At 44.7% G+C, this 22,456-nt stretch overlaps 1 protein-coding gene across 1 annotated transcript in view; it reads right to left on the reverse strand.

Annotated features, from left to right (window-relative positions):
* dhx30 (DEAH (Asp-Glu-Ala-His) box helicase 30) overlaps nucleotides 1-22,456 on the reverse strand; it is a 116,714-nt gene that overhangs the window by 11,734 nt on the left and 82,524 nt on the right. The window contains exons 12-15 of the mRNA XM_068031534.1: nucleotides 22,149-22,355; nucleotides 16,625-16,706; nucleotides 15,283-15,476; nucleotides 7,483-7,642 (exon numbers count right to left, since the gene is read on the reverse strand). Of these exons, the coding sequence (XP_067887635.1) occupies nucleotides 7,483-7,642; nucleotides 15,283-15,476; nucleotides 16,625-16,706; nucleotides 22,149-22,355 (643 nt within the window). The remainder of the gene's footprint in view (nucleotides 1-7,482; nucleotides 7,643-15,282; nucleotides 15,477-16,624; nucleotides 16,707-22,148; nucleotides 22,356-22,456) is intronic.

Raw genomic sequence — 22,456 nt, forward strand, 5'->3', positions numbered from 1 at the left:
AACACTCTGGGCTGTAGCTCATCTGGTCCAGGGGATTTTCAACCATCAATCCAGTTAACTTTTCAAGTACTACCACTTTACTAGTACTAATTTCTTTCAGTTCCTCAGTTTCACAAGTCCCTTGGTTGCCAAGCATTTCTGGGAGATTTTCTGTATCTTCCATGAAGACAGACACAAAGTAATTTGTTTAGTTTCTCTGCCATTGCCCTGTTTTCCGCTATATAGTCTCCTGTCTCCACCTGTATTGGGCCTACATTTGCCCTAGCTAATCTTTTCCTTTTCACATTCCTAAAGAAGCTTTTACAGTCCGCCTTTATGTTTCTCGCTAGCTTGCATTCATGTTCTCTTTTCCATTTATTAGTTTCTTGGTCATCCTTTGCTGGGTTCTAAATTGCTCCCAATCCTCAGGCTTACCATGTTTTCTGGCAGCATAAGTCACTTCCTTTGATCTATTGCAATCTTTAACTTCTTTTGTTAGCCACGGTTCATGCACCTTTCCCATTGGGTGTTTGTGCCTTAGAGGAATATATATCTGTTGCAGAACATGTAGTACTTCTTGAAATACAAGCCATTGCCTGCCTACTGTCAAAGTTTTTAGTTTATTTTCCCAATCCACCATTGCCAACTTGCCCCTCATCGAAATCATAGAAGGTTTATGACGTAGAAAGAGACCACTTGGTCTATCGTGTCTGTGCCGGCCGAAAAACGATCCACACAGTCTAATCCCACCTTCTGGCATTTAGTCTGTAGCCCTGCAGATTACGGCACTTGAGGTGTATATCCAGACTCTTTTTGAATGCTTTGAGGGTTTCTGCCTCAACTATCCTTTCAGTCAGTGAGTTCCAGACCCCCGCCGCCACCTTCTGGGTGACATTTTTTTTCCTCATCTCCCCTCTAATCTTTCTACAAATCACTTTATATCTATGCCACCTAGTCACTGACCTCTCTGCTAAGGTAAATAGGCCCTTGACCTCCACTCTATCTAGACCCCTCAAAATGTTGTACATTTCAATCAGATCTCCCCTCAGCCTTCTCTGTTCCAAACAGAACAACCCCAGCCTATCCAATCTTTCCTTAGCTGCATTTTTCCAGTCCTGGCAACATCCTCGTACATCTCCTCGGTACCCTCTCGAGTGCAATTACATGCTTTCTGTAATGAGATGACCAGAACTGCTCACAGTATGCAAGTTGTGGCCTAACCAATGAGTTATACAGTTCCAGCATAACTTCCCTGCTGTTATATTCTACACCTCGGCTAAGAAAAGAAAGGATTCCATATGCCTTCTTAACCACCTTATCGACCTGTCCTGCTACCTTCAAGGATCTGTGGATATTCACTCCAAGGTCCCTCACTCCTCTATACTTCAGTATTTTCCCATTAATTATGTACTCCTTTGCCTTGTTTGACCTCCCCAAATGCATCACCTCACACTTCTCCAGGCTGAATTCCATTTACCACTTTTCTGCCCATCTGACCAGACCATCAATATCTTCCTGCAGTCTACAGCTATCCTCCTCGCTATCTACCACACGGCCAATCTTTGTGTCGTTTGCAAACTTCTTGGTCATGCCCACATTTACGTCCGAATTGTTAATATATACCACAAAAAGCAGGGGACCCAGTACTGGAAACAGCCCTCCAGTCGCTAAAACACCAGTCAACAATTACCCTTTGCTTCCTGTCACTGAGTCAATTTTGTATCCACCTTGCTGCATTTCCCTGGATCCCATGGGACTTTTTTTTTTAAACCAGGCTGCCATGTGGGACCTTGTCAAAAGCCTTGCTAAATTCCATGTAGACCACATCAACTGCACTACCCTCATCTATCTTCCTTGTTACTTCTTCAAAAAATTTAATCAAGTTGGTCAGAGAAGATCTTCCCTTAACAAATCCATGCTGACTATCCTTGATTAACCTGTGCCTTTCTAAGTGACAGTTTATCCTGTCTCTCAGAATTGATTCCAATAATTTACCCACTACTGAGGTTAGACTGACTACCTGTAATTATTTGGTCTGTTCCTCGCTCCCTTTTTAAACAGCGGTACAACGTTAGCAGTCCTCCAATCCTCCGGCACCACACCTGTATCCAGTGAGGACTGGAAAATGACGGTCAGACCTTCCACTATTTCCTCTCTGGCTTCTTTTAACAGCCTGGGGCACATTTCATCTGGCCCCAACCCCCTGCCAAACTAGTTTAATTCCTCCCCAACAGCACTAGCAAAACGTCTTGCAAGGAACTCAGTCTTCCTTCATACTTCCATAGTTTCCCTTGTTCAGATTTAAGACCCTAGCTTCAGATTCATCACATTCAAACTTAATGTGAAATTCCATAATATTATGGTCAATTCCCCAAAGGCTCCTTTACAGCAAGGTTATTAATTAGCCCTTTCTCATTACATAATACTAAATCTAAAATAGCCTGATCCCCAGTTGGTTCTTCAATGTACTGATCCAGCAACCATCTCATACACACTCCAAGAATTATCCTCCACAGCGTTAGGGCTAATTAGGTTTACCTGGTCAATATGTAAATTGAAGTGGCCCATTATTACTGTATTACCCACATTACATGCATCTCTAATTTCCAGATTTATACTGTGCCCTACATTACCACTACTGTTTGATAGCTTATAAACAATTCCCACCAATGTTTGCTGCCCCTTGCTCTTTCTTAGCTCCACCCAAACTGATTCTACATCTTGATCCTTCAATCGAAGATCCTCTTTCACTAATGTACTGATCTCGTCCCTTAGTAAGAGCACGACCCCACCTCCTTTTCCTTTTTGCCTATCCTTCTTAAATGAAGAATATCCTTGGATATTCAGTTCCCAATCTTGGTTACCCTGTAGCCATGTCTCTGTAATGACAATCAAACCCATTTACCTCAATTTGTGCCTTCAAATCATCTACCTTTTTGCGAATGCTGTGTGCATTCAGATAAGAGTGCCTTTAATTCTGCCTTTATAACATTATTCTGCATTCTGATCCTATTTGATGCTTGCCTTTGCTTCACCTATCTTCTAATTTCACTTACTACTTTTCTACTTCCAGTTACCAGTTTTGCTTCCCTCCAGTCTGAGCTCTCTCTCGGGTTCCCATCCTCCTGCCAATCCATTTTAAACCCTCCCCAACAGCAGTAGCAAATCTAACTGCGAGGATATTAGTCCCAGTCCTGGTAAGATGCAATCCATCCATTTTGTACAGGTCCCACCTGTCCAAGAAATCTGATGCCCTCCCTCCTACACCAGTTCTCCAGCCACGTGTTCAATTGCTCAATCCTCCTATTCCTATGCTCACTAGCACGTGGGACTGGGAGTACTTCTGAGATTACTGCTTTTGAGGTCCTGCTTTTTAATCTCCTTCCTAGCTCCCTAAAATCTGCTTTCAGGACCTCATTGCCCTTCCTACCTATGCCATTGGTACCAACATGCACCACTACCTCTGGCTGTTCACCCTCCCCCAGAACAATGTCCTGTAGCCACTCCACAACATCCTTGACCCTGGCACCAGGGAGGCAACATACCATCCTGGAGTCATGCCTTCAGTCACAGAAATGCCTGTCTGTTCCCCTAACTAACCAATCCCCTTTCACTACTGTCTTTCCACTCTTCTTCCTCCCCTCCTGTACAGCTGAGCCACTTGCGGCGCCATGGGCTCGGCTCTGACCGCAATCCTCTGAGGAACCATTGCTCTCACCAGTATCCAAAATGGAAAACTGATTAGCAAGCGAGATCGTCTCGGGGAACTTCTGCACGACCTGCCTGGTTCTGTCAGACTGCCTGGTCACCCATTCCCTATCCGCCTTCATGCTCCTACTCTGCGGTGCGACCACCTCCCTAAACGTGCTATCTGCATAGTTCTCTGCCTCGTGCATGCACCAGTGTCTCCAGCCTCTGCTAGAGTTCCGAAACCTAGAGCCCAAGCTTGTGCAGCCGTTGAAATTTCCTGCAGATGTGTTTGTCTAGGACACATGGTGCATCCATGACTTCCCACACGCCACAGGCTGTACATTCCATTCGGCTGAGTTGCCCTGCCATACCTTAACTTTACAGACTATTTATAAGTAGAATAGTTTACCAGTTACTCACCAACCAGCTCCTTCCACTGTACTGAAGTTACAACCAAATACTGGAGTATGAAAAAAGTAGAAAAAAGGAGCACGTCCTCCCCACTTCACTGATCTCCCCACTCACCAAACTCATATCGTATGTTGAGACAACAGGAACTCTTCATTGCTTTCGTTGACCTGACCAAAGCATTCGACTCAGTAAACCACGAGGCTCTGTGGATTGTGCTCCAAAGATCTGGATGTCCAAGAAACGTCACTGCAATCCTGCAAATGCCCCATGATGATATGATTGCAACTGTCTTGAATGGAAGATCTGAAACAGATGCCTTCAAATTCCAGCCCTGTGTCAAGCAAGGCTGTGTGATAACCCCAATATTATTTACAATCTACCTGACAGTGGCTATTCACCTCATGAAAGATCAGCTGCCCTCTGGTGTGAATATTAAATATTGCCTATATGGAAAACTTTTTCATCTCAGTCGCCTCTGTCCCAAAACTAAACTGGCTACCATAGACATACATACCTACAGTTTACAGATGACTGCAGCACCGTTGCCAACGCTGCACCAGATGTGCAAGCCACACTCGATCTCTTCAATTCTGCATACAAGAGACTCGGCCTGTTCTTAAATGTTGCCAAAATAAAACTCATATCAGCCCACGCCTGGTCAGCCGAGTGTTCCACCTCCCATTTATGTGAAGGAGAGACTTTGCAATATGTTGAGTACTTCCCATACCTTGGTAGCCACCTCTCTCAAAAAGCCACCATTGATGAGGAGATCCAACACCGGATCAGCTGCGCCAGCTCAGCTTTCTACAAACTACAGCAGCATGTGTTTGACAACTAAGACCTCTGCAAGTCAACAAAAGTCCTAGTGTATAGAGCAGTTTAGACACCACACTCCTGTACTGCAGTGAGACCTGGACTGTGTACCACCGACATGCAAGAGCGCTAGAGAAATGTAATCAGCAATGCCTCCGTCACATCCTCCAGATTCAATGGGAGGACCATTGAACAAACGCTAATGTCCTTTTTGAAGCCAGTTCCACAAGCTTTCAGGCAAAACCCCTGCAAAACCAACTCTAATGGACTGGACACGATGTCCGGATGGCCGGAAACCGTCTCCCCCACCAGGTCCTGGTTTCTCAACTCTCAAATGGCCACGTTCCAGGGGAGGACAAGGCAAATGCTTCAAAGACACTTTGAAGCTCTCTTTGAAGCACGGCAGCATTGACATTGATGACTGGGAGGAGCTTGCTACCAATCGTTCAAAATGGCGACAACTTGTCCATCAAGCTGCATCATGCTTTGAGCAAATGCCTTGATGAGGCAGAGCGGCGGCAGAGAAGGAAAGGAAGCATATCCTGTACTCCAGATCCCACTACCTTGTGGGACATCCTGCCTCATGTGTCAAAGATCTGCGAGTCGAGAATTGGCCTGTTCAGTCTTTTTTTCCAAAAAATATACTTTATTCATAAAAATTTGTAAAAGAAATACATAACAAAACAGTTCAAATCTGACATTTCAGAAATAGAGATCAGATTCCTTTGATACAGACATGAGGTGCCTCACAACTCTTTCCATTTCATTTTACATGCAACATACAGTTGCAAAAACACTTTTGGTGCATAAACCCGAGGGGTTTTACACGGATTCCAGCCACTCAGTATACTATGGCGGGAGGGCCTTACACAGTGGCCTTTCCCCTTTGAGCCTTTGCTGCGGCTGCCCCAAGCTTTAGTGCGTCCCTCAGCACTTAGTCCTGGACTTTGGAATGTGCCAGTCTGCAACACTCGGTTGCAGACAACTCTTTCCGCTGGAAGACCAGCAAGTTTCAGGCAAACCAAAGAGCATCTTTCACCAAGCTAATGGTCCTCCAGCAGCAGTTGATGTTTATCTTGGTGTGCGTCCCTGGGAATAGCCCATAGAGCACAGAATCCTGTGTTACAGAGCTGCTCAGGATGAACCTCGACAAAAACACTTTTATTCCAAATTCACACAACTCTCATTTTAGCCGGTTCAGCTCAAATTCTCAGACTATGTCTTCATTGTTCTGGATTCCCCTTGTTCAGGTACTTTAATTATTTTAAACACCTCTTTTGCCACTCTCCTCAACTTTACCAGACATTGGAGATCAGTCCCTTTATCCCTGGTAAAACATGGCTGGACTTCCTCCAAGATTAGAATCCTCACTCTAAGGTGGGATGTACATAGCTGAGCAAGCACTCCTAAGGAAGTCCAACCAGCACTCTGGAACTTTTGGAAGACTTTGGAGATTGAAACTGATTAAGCAGTGCCAGTGGCTACTGGAGATGCATTTTATTATTACGGGCAATGTGCAACATTTCCTATAACAAAAAACTGTGTCTAGAATCATAACTGGGACTTGTTTAACCAGTTTCAATTTCAAAAGTCGTCCAGTAGAGCAGACAGGGTTGCAATAAAGGGCCTGCTGAAGCACAGCGTCCAGCGAGATTATGACAGTAAACTAGCAAAAGACATAAAAACAGACTGCAAATGTTTCTATAGGTATGTAAATAGGAAGAGATGAGTGAAAGTAAACGTGCGTCCATTAGAGGCAAAGACTGGTGAAATTATAATCGGGAATAACAAAATGACAGAGATTATAAACAAAATACTTTGTATCCATCTTCATGATAGAAGACACAAAAAATCCCAGAAATAATGGGGAACCAAGGATAGAGCAAGAATGAGGAACTTAAAGAAATCATTACAAGTAAAATAAATATACTGGAGAAATTAACGGTCCTAAGTGACAACAAATTCCCGGACCTGATGACCTGCATCCTAGGGTTTGAAAAGAGATAGCTGAGAGATAGTAGATGCATTCATTGGTTTTGATCTTCGAGAATTCCTTAGAGCTTAGAACAGTTCCCAAAGATTGGAAGGTAGCAAACATAACCTCACTATTTAAAAAAGGAGGAAGAGAGAAAACGGGGAACTATGGCCTAACAAAAATGCTAGAATCTATTATTAGGGATGTGGTAATACAGCACTTAGAAAGTCATAATATGACTAAGCAATGAATATGGATTTCTGAAAGGGAAATAGTGTTTTACAAATCTGGGAGAATTTTTTTCAGGATGTAAATAGTGGGACAGATAAGGGGGCAACCAGTGAATCAGTGTATTTGGATTTTCAAAAAGCATTCAATAAGGTGCCACACAAATTTAGTGCACAGAATTAGAACTCATGGAATTGGGTGTAATATTATGGATTAAGGATTGGTTAACGTACAGAAAACAGAGTATGAATAAATGGGTCATTTTCAGATTGACAGACTGGGAAATGTCCTTGCACACTTACACTGCACATTCCATCTCCTATTTCTTATGCTATGAGTCTAATTCCTCCAACTCTAAACTCTTTACTGCAGACTGTCCAACCTACCGTGAATGAAGCGGAGGCTTGGAGCGTACAGCATGTTCTCTTCCAAGTACTCCTTCTTGGAGTCTGCGTCCCGCTCCTGCAGGACTTTCTTCCAGCCTTCAACAGCTTTAATAAATGCCATGTGATCACTTCGGCTCTCCCCACTCAGGTTTGCTTTAGCCTACAGAGCAAGACAACAACTTGGAAAGACTAGAAAAGATGGGATTATTCTCCTCAGAGCAGAGAAGGTTAAAGGGAGATTTAACAGCTGTTTAACATTATGAAGGATTTTGATAGTTTCGCCCAACTACTCGGTTTCCACTGGCAAGATGATTGGTAACAGGAAGATACCGATGTTGAGATAATTGGCAAATGAAGGGTAATGAAAGTTTTTATTAAGTGCAGTGAGTTACGATCTGGAATACACTGAAACGGTGGTGGAAGCAGATTCAAGAGCAATATTCAACAGAGAGTTATTTATATACAAGAAAAAAAGATGCAGGTCTATAGGTAAAGAGTAGGGGAACAGAACTAATTGGTGTGCTGTTTCAATCAGCCGACACAGGAACCTTGGGCTGATCAGCCTCCTTCTGTGCTGGATAGATTATAGTGTCTCTCAAAAACATACCATAGTGCTTGGCATAAGAAATGTAGCGTATTGGAAATGTTGCTGACCTAATATTCCAGGGAACGCGAGTGCCAATTCCACCATTACAGTCTGAGAATTTGAATTCAGTTTAAATAAAAAACTGAAAATAAAAGCCTAACTGATTCATTAATATCTTTTAGGGAAAGAAATCTCCCGTTCTTAGTCCATTCTGGCCTGTATGTGACTACAGTACCACACCAGCATGGTTAAATCTAAACTGGCTTCGGAAGTGGCCGAGTAAGCCACTTAGCTCCACCAAAGTTCCTATGTTTCTGTTTGGAATTATCTGCCGCAAAGGGTGGTGGAAGCTCAGTCACTGAGTAAGTTCAAGACAGAGATCAATAGATTTCTAGTTGCTCAAGTCAAGTCCCTATCAAGGGATTTGGGGCTAGTGCGAGAATATGGCGTTGAGGTAGACTATCAGCCATGATCTAGAATGGCGGAGCAGGCTTGAAGGGCTGAGTGGCCTACTCCTGCTCTTATGTTCCTAACCAATACTTAGCAGTTCCAGAGTCCAGTCGGCACTTTCGAAACAAGGGGCGTTGCAGTCAATCCTCATTACGTCCTCATCCGATATCCACATTTCACCATGGGTGACCTGAGAATAATTGGACGTTGTGTTTTTTTTTTCCCTCCCTTTCCCAACAACATTGAAGCTAACTGTTTCTACTGTACTAGTGCCCCCACTGAGACCAGCTAAGTCACAACAGAGCATGAAATGAGCCTTTGATCTTCCTGCGTAGTTCGTTGCCACCATTATCAACCACAGGGTGAGTGGTGGAGGGAGGGGCTGGTCTAGGCGATACACAGGAATGGATGTTAAAGATTAAACTTCATTCACTGCAGACCCCTAACTTTCAAGATAATAAATTAATTTTTTGGTATCACTAAAAAACCCAAAGGCCTGCTCAAAAATGGCCTTGTATGTAATCCACTATATTTATAGGAAATACAGAGCTTGAAATTTGAGGACATGATTCCCTCCATATAGGTCTTGCCAGAACACACAGCTGACCTGATCCCTCTGGCAATGTGCTCCACAAGAAAGAGTGCAACAACCCCTCCAATGTACCTACACCCACCCCCACTTCAACAGCTCAGCTGAGGAGTTTAGGAACTTAGTTTGGGTAAGAGAGCATCACATAAAATACCTCTGAATGGTGCAGATGTTACATCAACAACTTGTATTTATATAGCACCTCTAATGCAATAAAAAACCATAGGGTGCTTCACATGAGCAATATAAAACAAAACATGACAACAAAGAACAGTACAGCACAGGAACAGGCCATTCGACCCTCCTGCGCCGATCTTGATGCCTGTCTAAACTAAAAACCTTCTGCACTTCCGGGGACCATATCCCTCTATTCCCTTCCTATTCATGTATTTGTCAAGATGCCTCTTAAACGTCGCTATCGTACCTGCTTCCACCACCTCCCCCGGCAGCAAGTTCCAGGCACTCGCCACCCTCTGTGTAAATGAACTTGCCTCGCACATCCCCTCTAAACTTTGCCCCTCGCACCTTAAACCTATGTCCCCTAGTAACTGACTCTTCCACCCTGGGAAAAAGCTTCTGACTATCCACTCTGTCCATGCCACTGATAACTTTGTAAACCTCAATCATGTCGCCCCTCCACCTCCGTCGTTCCAGTGAAAACAATCCAAGTTTATCCAACCTCTCCTCATAGCTAGTGCCCTCCAGACCAGGCAACATCCTGGTAAACCTCTTCTGTACCCTCTCCAAAGCCTCCACGTCCTTCTGGTAGTGTGGCGACCAGAATTGCACACAATATTCTAAGTGTGGCCTAACTAAAGTTCTGTACAGCTGCAGCATGACTTGCCAATTTTTATACTCTATGCCCCGACTGATAAAGGCAAGCATGCCGTATGCCTTCTTGACTACCTTATCCACCTGCGTTGCCACTTTCAGTGACCTGTGGACCTGTATGCCCAGATCTCTCTGCCTGTCAATACTGCGAAGGGTTCTGCCATTTACTGTATACTTCCCACCTGTATTCGATCTTCCAAAATGCATTACCTCACATTTGTCCAGCTTAAACTCCATCTGCCATTTCTCCGCCCAAGTCCCCAACCGATCTATATCCTGCTGTATCCTCTGACAATCCGGCGCAGTGGTTAGCACCGCAGCCTCACAGCTCCAGGGACCCGGGTTCAATTCTGGGTACTGCCTGTGCAGAGTTTGCAAGTTCTCCCTGTGTCTGTGTGGGTTTTCGCCGGGTACTCCGGTTTCCTCCCACCGCCAAAGACTTGTAGGTGATAGGTAAATTGGCCATTGTAAATTGCCTCTAGTGTAGGTAGATGGTAGGGAATATGGGATTACTGTAGGGTTAGTATAAATGGGTGGTTCTTGGTCGGCACAGACTTGGTGGGCCGAAGGGCTTGTTTCAGTGCTGTATCTCTAAATAAAATAAAATAAAATAAATATCCGCAACTCCACCAACCTTTGTGTCGTCCGCAAACTTACTAATCAGACCAGCTACATTTTCCTCCAAATCATTTATATATACTACAAACGAGCCACATAAAGAGATATTAAGTCAGATGACCAAAAGCTTGGTCTAAAAGATAGATTTTAAGGAGTGTCTTAAAGGAGAAAAGTGAGGTAGAGAGGCGACGAAGTGTAGGGAGGGTATGGCAGAGCTTGGGGCCTAGGCACCAAAAGTGGAGCGATTAAAATCAGGGATGCACAAGAGGTCAGAATTAGAGGAGCGTAGATATCTCAGAAGGTTGCGGGGCTAGAGGAGATTACAGAGAAAGCAAGGGACGAGGGCACAGAGAGCCTTGAAAACAAGGATGAAAATTTTAAAATCAAGACTTTGCTAGACTGGGAGCCAATGTAGCCAGCGAGCAAAGGCGTGATAGGTGAACAGAACTTGGTGTGTGATAGGACACAGGCAGCCAAGTTTTGGATAGCCTCAAGTTCACCGTGGGTAGAATGTGGTCTGTCCAGTTTCATTCCTTTTAGACTTTTCTCTAGCAGTTTGATACTACTGAGTGGCTGGCTCGGCAGAGGGCATTTAAGAGTCAACCACATTGCAGTGGGTCTGGAGTCACATGTAGGCTAGGCCAGGTATGGACGGCAGATTTCCTTCTCTAAAGGACATGAGTGAACCAGATGGGTTTTTAAGACAATTAACAATGGTTTCATTGTCACTAGCTTTTTTTTAATTCCATATTTATTAACTGTATTATTAAATTCCACCAGCTGCCATGGTAGGACTTGAATCTGTGCCCCCAGAGCATCAGCCTGGGCCTCTGGATTACTAGTCCAGTAACATTATGCCACAGCCTCCTCTAACCTCCCTCTGAGGGGTAAGGAGAAAATAAGTTTGAAAAAATTGCAAAAGTGTAAAAAGTGATAGCCTCGGGTCTGGAGCGGCAGTCAAAACGGACACGCAAAATTGATTCAGGGAAAGCTCAAATTACGTAGGCCTGGTTACATAAAAATTAGGATACATAAAAACTTGACATTAACGACATATGGGAAATAAATAGGAGATAGTAAGGGGTCTAGAGTTAAAGTCGGAAGTCCCGTCGTAGGATATCGATGTAGGTAGGATTGAGTCAACATGAAGCTTTAATGAACTGTCATCAGAGTTCTTTTCCACAGCTCACAGAGCAAAATGCAGCACATTAAAGACAGAAGTAGTGTCTTATGGTTTATGTCAGTGTTGTCTGGCACAGAAGCATGGTCTTGATGTCCAGAGAAGTCTAGGAATTTGAAGCCAAGCTTAAAGAAAAGTCACACGCAGGTCTTTTCCAGATCTTTACCAGAGCTCACAAGGCAAGGTTAGGGGATGGAGTTTGAACTAAAAGACAGAGGTAATTTAAACTAATAGCGAACTTTAAGTTTGGGATAAAATGCACCCTCTGTTAGAATCAGTGGAACTTAAACAGAAGAGAGGATTTAGAGAGAGAAAGAACAGATGACCAGGAATAAAGATGCACAGTGAGGAGCTCCCTAGGGAGAAGACTGCCCAAAAGCCATCTTGCAGATTGTTCTCAGAACATTGTGGGGTAGAAGCAGAAATACTAGATTATTGTTCAATTGATTTGGATTTTTTTTGTTGTTAGGATGCAGGTAATTGTGATTAATCAGTATTTCTTGTCCATCTCTAATCATCACCACTCCGACCAAGCTTAGTCATCTGCCCCAATAAGTTCTTTTTAGCATGATTACATTTCTGTTAAGCACAGGGGATGTCTTCCTACGTTAAAAGCACTATATGAATACAAGTAGTTGTCCTCTTGGCATATGAGGGGTTAACAGTGCACAGACCTAAACATGTATTGGTGGCAATGCAGTTTTCTCAATATCCTCTGGTCTCCTGTCAATCAACCCCTTCTCATCAAGGAAGCCATTTAATTTGGCTGCTCAACATTGTCAAATCAGGAAGAGACTCACTGAGGTCACTGGGAGGGACTCAGAGGCTATGTGAGCTCTGTGCAGGCCACACCAGGTAGGGGTGGAGGTTTCCCTTCCCTGAAGGAAATTAGGGAACCAGCTAGTTTTTAGGAAAATCTTGCTTTTAGGGGCAAGTCTTCTAATGCTAGCTGCTCAGTGCCCAAGCCGATAAGTTTAGGGATTTAGCAGAGTGTGGGGGAAAATATTAGATAAACGTTGAACCAAACTATGCAAATACACGTATATAGACATATGCACAGACGTGCACACACCCCCTCACGTGCATCAACACACACGCAGAAACCCACCGTGTCCATCAACACACACGCAGAAATCCACCGTGTCCATCAACACACACGCAGAAACCCACCGTGTCCATCAACACACACGCAGAAACCCACCGTGTCCATCAACACACACGCAGAAACCCACCGTGTCCATCAACACACACGCAGAAACCCACCGTGTCCATCAACACACACGCAGAAATCCACCGTGTCCATCAACACACACGCAGAAACCCACCGTGTCCATCAACACACACGCAGAAATCCACCGTGTCCATCAACACACACGCAGAAACCCACCGTGTCCATCAACACACACGCAGAAACCCACCGTGTCCATCAACACACACGCAGAAACCCACATGTCCATAAACACACACGCAGAAACCCACATGTCCATAAACACACACGCAGAAACCCACATGTGCATAAACACACACGCACACGCACAAACCCACATGTGCATAAACACACATGCATAAACACACACGCACAAACCCACATGTGCATAAACACACACGCACACACACACAAACCAACATGTGCATAAACACACACACAAACCCACATGTGCATAAACACACGCACACACACACAAACCCACATGTGCATAAACACACACGCGCACACACACACAAACCCACATGTGCATAAACACACACGCGCACACACACACAAACCAACATGTGCATAAACACACACACAAACCCACATGTCCATAAACACACACACAAACCCACATGTCCATAAACACACACACAAACCCACATGTCCATAAACACACACACAAACCCACATGTCCATAAACACACACACAAACCCACATGTCCATAAACACACACACAAACCCACATGTCCATAAACACACACACTTAAAGGCCTGGTACCCGACCCAACACATGTTGGGTTTGGATTGGGTCAGGCCGCTCTTCCGGGTCCGGCTTTGAGGCTCAGGTCGGACACACACAGCAAGAAATACAGCTAAGTGTTAAAAGTTAAAACTTACCTGAGCTGAGAGTCCGGGACGTAAAGCAGGGAAATTCTGAGTCTGCGCAGTGAGCGTGTGAGTGTCTCTATGACGTCATCACGCTCATGCTGCAGCTTCCTGAAGATTTGGAGTCGGAAGGTAAACAAAGGGGACATTGCGTTGGTCGGGTCGGGCTCAGGGGGAAAATGGAGGGACTCGGGCCGGGTCAGGATCGGATTCGATGGGGTACGGGTCAGGTTTTCTTTTGTGACTTGAGCAGGCCTTTACACACGCTCGCCCACATGTGTATGCAAATGCACACACAGCCGGACACATGTGCAAACACACACACAGCCGGACACATGTGCAAACACACACACAGCCGGCCACATGTGCAAACACACACAGCCGGACACATGTGCAAACACACACACAGCCGGACACATGTGCAAACACACACACAGCCGGACACATGTGCAAACACACACACAGCCGGCCACATGTGCAAACACACAGCATATATACATACACACATGTCCCAAATTAAACAAATCAAACACTTAAAACAAAACTGCCTCACAGCAGAACAAAGTACGAGGGAGATCTGAACAGCTCCAGTAATGATGTTACAAAAGCCTGGGTACAATATCATATCTTTTCCTGCATTGATAAATTGCAAAGATTTATTTTTACCCTAAACATTAACATTTCATGAAAAGTAGCATTTGCTTGTGTAGAAATACCCTCCCCCACAGTCCAAAAATAACCAGATTCATCTTTTATTCAAAGAAACTTCAGCAAGTCTCTTCTGATCTGGCAGCACGGAGCAGCCAAATCAAACAGCTGCCTTGATGAGGAAGGTGTGATTGACAGGATACTAGAGGATGATGGGAAACCATGCAGCTCCTGCCAGCAGACATCTGAATCTCTGCACAGTGCCAAAAACATTAGTTTTTTTTTAAACAAAATGCTCCAAAGCACTTCAAAGGAGCATAGTGATAGAAGAATTGATACTGAGCTAAAGACAATGACATCAGGAGAGGTGACCAAAAGCTTTGTCAAAGACGTAAGCTTTAAGAAGTCTTAAAAGAGGTGAGGAAGGTGGAGTTTGCATTTTGGAATCAGAGCACTTCCACCCCAAAAAATAATCCTTTGGTTAATCTTAAGAGATTTTTTATATAAATTAGAATTAGGGAAATAGAGAGGCACGAATTCAATCCTGTGCATGTTGAGGAAAGGTTGGGGGGGGCGAGGTGCGGGGGGGGGCTGCCGGGGGAAGTGCTGTTGACCTCATTCAGGGTTGTGCAGACAGATGGAGAGCAAAGACAGTAAAAAAGGCTCTCCTTCACCAGCCCCCAAACCAGTCCTCTGACCCAGGCTCAAACCCAGATTCCAGTTTGATTAGGGAAATATGCTGCATCTCACAACCTGAGCACAAAAATTAAAAAAAAACCCAGGTATATTTGCCCAATCACCTGATCTCTTTTCTTACCTTCATAACCTCAGCCCTGTTCAGCAAGCTGTTTACAAATGGATCTCGAGTCAGACATGCAACAACCATCAGTACAGGGGACAGACAGCGGAAAATGGAGGCCATGATGATCGCCTTTGCCAGCCGCGGGTCTGTGGAGATGTGGGCCAGACGCTGCCCAAGAAAAGTGAGAGATTCATCTTCATCGAGCACTCCTGTAGTGGAGCAAAAGGGGAGAAATGTTGGTGAATTCTCCTCAAGCGTCAGTCTTGGTACTACAACTAAAACTAGATGACATAGAAGTGTGGGGGGTGGGATTATAGTAACCAAAGCTACTTACATTTGCAGCAACAGAATTAAAATCTCCAGCTAGAATTTTCTCCATTCTCCTCTTTGGAACTCAATGACACAGAACTGGAGTTTGTTTCCGTAAGTTTCACCATGCAAGTGGCTGTTCCTCACATTACCCTACATCATACAGGAAATTTCCAGCCAATCTTGTACACACCTGACATCCAAACCCTCTTGAAGGCTTGATTTTTTTTCCCCCCTTCACTGATTCCAATTGCAGCACCCCAGTTCTGGCAGAATCCAGACTCAGATTAAACGTTTGTCTTTTTGTTCAGTACAGCTGAGGAAGGCAACTGTATTTACCAAATAACTCAATAAAAATGATTCATTAATCTACAGGTGAAAACCGAGTTACAGTTGAGGAGTATACTCCAAGCATGTTGTGGTATAAATCCCCCTTCATTATTACAAAACCAAAGGAAAAAGACCATAAAGCATCAAGGAATAGCTCCATTACTTGCAATCGTGGGGCTGCAGGAGTTCAGGAACATCATGCTAACATGGCAGTGGCACAATCCGCCAGGGCTCATCAGACTCCCAATTTCAGTCAACAAACAGCGAGGAGTTAGCAGCAGAGGTTTTTATTTTAAATACTCCTGAAAGTGTTGCCTCTGGTAGATATTTAGTTTTACAGGAATTGAATAGGAATCCCTGTGGTGCTGAGGCCATTGTGGTATCCTCAACTACTGTTATTGCAGCAGAATCTATTCTTCATGAATCTATGACCCCAGAATGGGTTGAGAAAGCACAGCCAGGTCCCATCCTGCATACACATGCACAGGGTGGGTCTATGAATGGGAACCCTGGTCAACTTTACCACTGAAACAGTTTAGCACAGAATGGGAATTAAATCAGGGAACTTTCTGGTCTGTATGGCTCAACATCTCATCAGATAAACTTACTGAGCTATTGAGGATCAATGCAGAGGCCTCCTTATGCAAATTCTTATCAAGGCAGCTGTGAAAATCACTTGCAGCACCCTTCAACAAATTTCCAATCCCCTCGCACTCACCTATCTCCTGTAGTATTCCCACAGCCTCATTCACAGCCTTAAGGTCCGGACTATTCAATGCTTTAGAAAGAAAATCAGAAGCCTGAAAAATAAAATGAAGGGGGGTAAAAACAAAAAAAAAAGACATTCAAGACTTCACTTACATTTTTCCTGAGCAAAAAGACTTGCATTTATATAGCACCTTTCACGACCAGCAGACATCCCAAAGTGCTTTATAGCCAATGAAGTTCTTTTGAAGTGCGGTCACTGTTGTAATGTAGGAAGTGCAGCAGCCAATTTATGCACAACAAATTTCCACAAACAGCAATGTGACTAGATAAGCTGTTTTTGGGCTGTTAATTGAGGGTCAAATATGGACCAGGGATACCTCCCCAGCACTTCTTCAAATTGGTGCCATGGAATCTTTTACGCCCACCTGAGAAAGCAGACAGGGCCTTGGTTTAACGTCTCAGAGTGCAGCACTCCCTTAGTCCTGCACTGGAGTGTCATCCTAAATTGTTGTGCTCAAGTCCTGAGTGGAACTTGAACCCACAACCTTTTGACTCAAGAGGCAAGAGTGCTACCCACTGAGCTATGGCTAACAAGTACCTCAGCCATGCAGGCCAGGAGGTTCACTGGACTGTACTGAAATATCTGATCCAGGTCAGAATGGGAGGGTTACGGTTGCTACACTCAAGTTTAGAACACCTAGTTGTGGCCTGGAAAATCAGCCATGATTCCCTCTCAAGATCACCATCAGGATTAAACGCAAAACATGAAATACTGTTCAAGTCCTTGGTTAGGCCTCCTCTGGAATACTGTGTCCAGTTTTTCACGGGATGTGAGCGTCGCTGTTAAGGCCAGCCTTTGTTGCCCATCCCGAACTGCCCTCAAGGAGGTGACAGCAAGCTGCCTTCTTAAACTGCTGCAGTCCATCTGGTTAGGTACACCCAAAGTGCCGTTAGGAAGGGAATTCCAGGATTTTGACCCAGCGACAGTGAAGGAACAACAATATAGTTCCAAGCTAGTATGGAGGAGGGGTGCTTCCAGGTGGTGGTGTTCGCATGCGTCTACTGCCTTTGTCCTTCTAGGTGGCAGCGGTCACGGGTTTGGATGGTGCTGTCCAAGGAGACTTGACGAGTTGCTGCAATCCATCTTGTGTATGGTACACACTGCTGCCACTGTGCACCAGTGGTAAAGGGACTGCCGATCAAGCAGGCTGCTTTGTCTTAGCTGGTGTCGAGCTTCCTGAGTGTTGCTAGAGCTGCACTCAGCCAGGCAAGGAAAGTATTCCATCATGCTGCTGACTTGTGCCTGTAGATGGTGGACAGGCTTTGGAGAAGTCAGGACGCGAGTTACTCGTCACAGAATTTCCAGCCTCTGACCTGCTCTTGTAGCCACAGTTTATTTATACGGCTGGCCCAGTTAAGTTTCTGGTCAATGTTAACCCCGCAAGATGTTGATGGTGAGGAATTCAGCAGTGGTAATGCCATTAAATGTCATGGGGAGGTGGTTAGATTCTCTCTTGTTGAAGTTGGTCATTGCCTAGCATGTGTGTGGCAAGAATATCACTTGCCATTTATCAGCACAAGCCTGAATGTTGTCCAGGTCTTGCTGCACGTGGATACGGACTGCTTCAGTATCTGAGGAATCATGAATGGTACTGAACACTGCAATAGTCAGCGAACATCCTCAATTCTGACCTTTTGATGAAGGGAAGGTCATTGATGAAGCAGAAGATTGTTGGGCTTAGGATACTATCTTGAGGAACTCCTGCAGTGATGTCCTGGGGCTTAGATATTTGTCCTCCAACAACCACAACCAGCTTCCTTTGTGCTAGGTATGATTCCAACCAGTGGAGAATTTTCCCCAGTTCCCACTGACTTCAATTTTGCTCGGGCTCCTTGATGCCACACTGGGTCAAATGCTGCCTTAACGTCAAGGGCAGTAATTCACAACTCACCTCTGAAATTCAACTCTTTTGTCCATGTTTGAACCAAAGCTCTAATGAGGTCTGGGACCAAGTGGCCCTGGCAGAACCCAAACTGAGCAGTGAGCAGGTGTGTTAGTAAAAGTGAAATACTGCAGATGCTGGAAATCTGAAATAAAAACAAGAAATGCTGGAAATACTCAGCAGGTCTGGCAGCATCTGTGGAGAGAGAAGCAGAGTTAATGTTTCAGGTCAGTGACCTTTCATCAGAACTGGCAAAGGTTAGAAATGTAATAGGTTTTAAGCAAATAAAGCAGGGGTGGGGCAAGAGATAACAAAAGGGAAGGTGTTGATAGGACAGAGGGTCACAGAGAATAATTGACAAGGTCATGGAGCAAAGGAAAAGGGTGTTTTAATAGTGTGCTGAAAGACAAAGCGTTAGTGCAGAGAGTGTGTTAATTGACAGAAAAATGAACAGCCCTAGCCAAAAACACAAACATGAAAAAAAGTGGGCAGGCACATTGTAATAAAAAAGAATGATGAAACTAAAATAAAATAAAAACAAAAAATATAACTAAAAATAAAAAAGGGGGGTCCGACATGCTCTGAAATTATTGAACTCAATGTTCAGATCGGTGGGCTGTAGTGTGCCTAATCAGTAAATGAGATGCTGTTCCTCAAACTTGCGTTGATGTTCACTGGAACACTGTAGTAAGCCCAGGACAGATATGTGGGCATGAGAGCAGAGAGGTGTGTTGAAATGGCCAGCAACCAAAAGCTCGGGGTCATGCTTTCGGACTGAGCGGAGGTGTTCCACAAAGTGTTCACCCAATCTGTGCCTGGTCTCCCCAGTGTAGAGGAGACCGCATCGTGAGCAGCAAATAGAGTATACTAAATTGAAAGAAGTACAAGTAAATTGCTGCTTCACCTGAAAGGAGTGTTTGAGGCCTTGGATAGTGAGGAGAAAGGAGGTAAAAGGTGAGATATTACACCTCCTGCGATTGCATGGAAAGGTGCCGTGGGAAGGGGACGAAGTGTCGAGGGCAATGGAGGAGTTGACCAAGGTGTCGCAGAGGGAACGATCCCTTCAGAATGCTGGCAGGGGAAGATGCATTTGGTAGTGGCATCACGCTGGACGTAGCGGAAATAGCGGAGGATGATCCTTTGGATGTGGAGGCTGGTGGGGTGGAAAATGAGGACAAGGGGAATCCTGCCGCGGTTCTGGGTGGAAGGGGAAGGGCTAAGGGTAGAGGTGCGGGAAATGGGCCGGACACGGTCGAGGGCCCTGTCAACCACAGTGGGGGGAATCCTCGGTTGAGGAAAAAGGAAGACACATCAGAAGCGCTATTCTGGAAGGTTGCATCATCAGAGCAGATGCGTCGGAGACGGAGAAACTGGGAGAATAGAATGGAGCCCTTATAGGAGGCAGGGTATGTAGAAGTGTAGTCGAGGTAGCTGTGGGAGTCGGTGGGCTTCTCATGAATATTAGTAGACAGTCTATCCCCAGGGATGGAGACAGAGAAGTCGAGGAAGGGAAGGGAAGTGTCAGAGTTGGACCATGTAAAGGTGAGAGAAGTGTGGAAACTGGAAGCAAAGTTGATAAAGTTTTCTCATTCGGGGCAGGAGCAGGAAACGGCACTGATACAATCATCAATGTACTGGAAAAAGAGTTGGGCCTGAGTAGGACTGTGCCGCCACCTCTGGACATACCCAGGGACAGTGACAGGAGGAGTCTGGGACGTTGGCTGTAAGGTATGATTCGTTGAGTATGATGATGTCAGGGTGTTCCTTGACTAGTCTCTGGGGCAGCTCTCCCAATTGTCACACAAGGACTTGGCAGGGTCGACTGGGCAGGGTGTGCCGTTGTCATTTCCAGTGCCTAGGTCAAATATTCTTATTCATCTTTGCTGTAGCAGTTTGATGCAACTGAGTGGCTTGCTCAGTCATTTCAAGAGGGCAGTTCAGAGTCATGCACATTGCTTTAGGTCTGGAGTCACACGCAGGCCAGACCGGGTAAAGACGACAGATTTCCTTCCCTAAAGAACATTAGTGAACCTGATGGGTTTTTACGACAATGCCGTAGTTTCATGGTCACCATTACTGAGTTCAGCTTTTAATGCCAGATTTATTAATTAATTTCATTTAAATTCCACCAGCCGCCATACTGGGATCTGAACTCGTGTCGCCAAAGCATGTGTCGGGGCCTCTGAGTAACTAGTCCAGTAACATCACCCTTTTGTAATCCTTCGTAACAGTAACCCTTTGGTCCACTGTCCGTGAATAATTTGGAGGCCTTGGAAAAGATGTAGTGGAGGGCCACTTGCCTTCAGTTACCACGATAGGCCTAGAGAGCTGAGGCTTTTTACTGTAGAAAAGCAGTGACTTTGAGGAAATTTTATTGAGCTTTTTAAAGTAATAAAGGATTTGATTCACTCCACATACATAGTCATGCTAGATAGCTTGCGGATGCTCAGGTATATGGGTATAAATTAAACGTGGAACAAGGTTAGAGGCATGCTGTCTCACAGCTATCGATCCCTAGAATGAGCTAGCAGCACAAACAGCAAGTGCAAATTCGCAGAAAGTATTCAAAGGGGAGGGAACGAGTCCCTGAGTCTGACTAACAGAACTTCATACAGAAGGAAAGTGAGAGATGGAGCACCTGTTTCCAGTCACTCAGGTGTCCTGGAAGGTGAACACTTTTGAGGGTCAGAAGTAAGTTTTTGTCCTAAATTGGCCTAAAATTTCTTTCCTTGGGTTTTCTGCTTCTCCAAGGAGATCATGTGGCTAGTCATGTGGCTGGGTGCTGAATGGGTTGGGGTCATGATGTGCAGATATAGGAACAGGGGTAGGCCCTTCAGCCCCATGAGCCTATCCACTATTTCATGAGATCACAGCTGATCTGTGACACAGATCCATTGATACCCTGATCTCAGTCTTGAAAATTTCAATTGCCCCAGCATCTACAGCTTTTTGAAATAGAGAGTTCTACATTTCCACTACCTTTTAGATAGCATGTCCAGTTTTTAAGCAGCATACCATGGAGATGAGATTTACCAAGATGTAAATGGGAGGAAAGACTTCAGCTATGAAAAGCTAGACACACTGTGACTCTTTGTTAGAACACAGAGATTATGAGGAAACCTGATAGAGGTGCTGAAAATTATTAGAGCTTTTAATGGAAAGTATTATATCCACTAGTCAGTGGATCAAGAACTAGAGGGCATAAATTTAAAATAATCACCAAAGGAACAAAGAGAAAGGTTAGGAGAATCTTTTTTGTCACACAGAAGGTTAAGACATAGATTGCCTGACCAGAAATAATGGTGGAATTAGAATCCATAATAACTTCTAAAAGGGAAGTGAATAAATATTAGAAAAAGGAAAAATTAAAAGGTATGGGCAAAGTTCAGGGGGATTAGACTACGGGCAGAACTCAGAGAATCAGCATAGGTAAGATGGGCTGAATGAGGAAAAGACAGGAAATGGGACAAAACAGAGAGCTCCATCAGAGACCAAACACAAGCGACAATAGATTAAACAGCCTCCATCGCTGCTATAATTCTGTAGAGGAAAGAGGAAGGGATCCACCAAGAATAAGAAACCACCACACACCGTAATATCAGGAATGTGGACTTTAGACTGGACCACAATGTTCTCTAGAGGGGTGCGAAGGATTTCTGGGATTGGAAAATCATCCATTTTCTCCAACCTCTCCTTGCCGAACAGGTGGTAGGCGTTACCCGGCTGACAGCGGCCCGCCCGCCCACGCCGCTGCTTCACGTTCGACTTGGAGATCCAAACAGTGTTGAGACATGAAACCTGCAATATAAAGAATTAAGCTCCATCATTTCATGTAATAACCCATTAAGAGGATTGCCCTCTGCCCTATCACACATCTTCCATTTTGTTCTCCACCCCAC

The sequence above is a fragment of the Heterodontus francisci genome, chromosome 5 (assembly GCF_036365525.1).
Source record: "Heterodontus francisci isolate sHetFra1 chromosome 5, sHetFra1.hap1, whole genome shotgun sequence".
NCBI classification, from domain to species: domain Eukaryota; kingdom Metazoa; phylum Chordata; class Chondrichthyes; order Heterodontiformes; family Heterodontidae; genus Heterodontus; species Heterodontus francisci.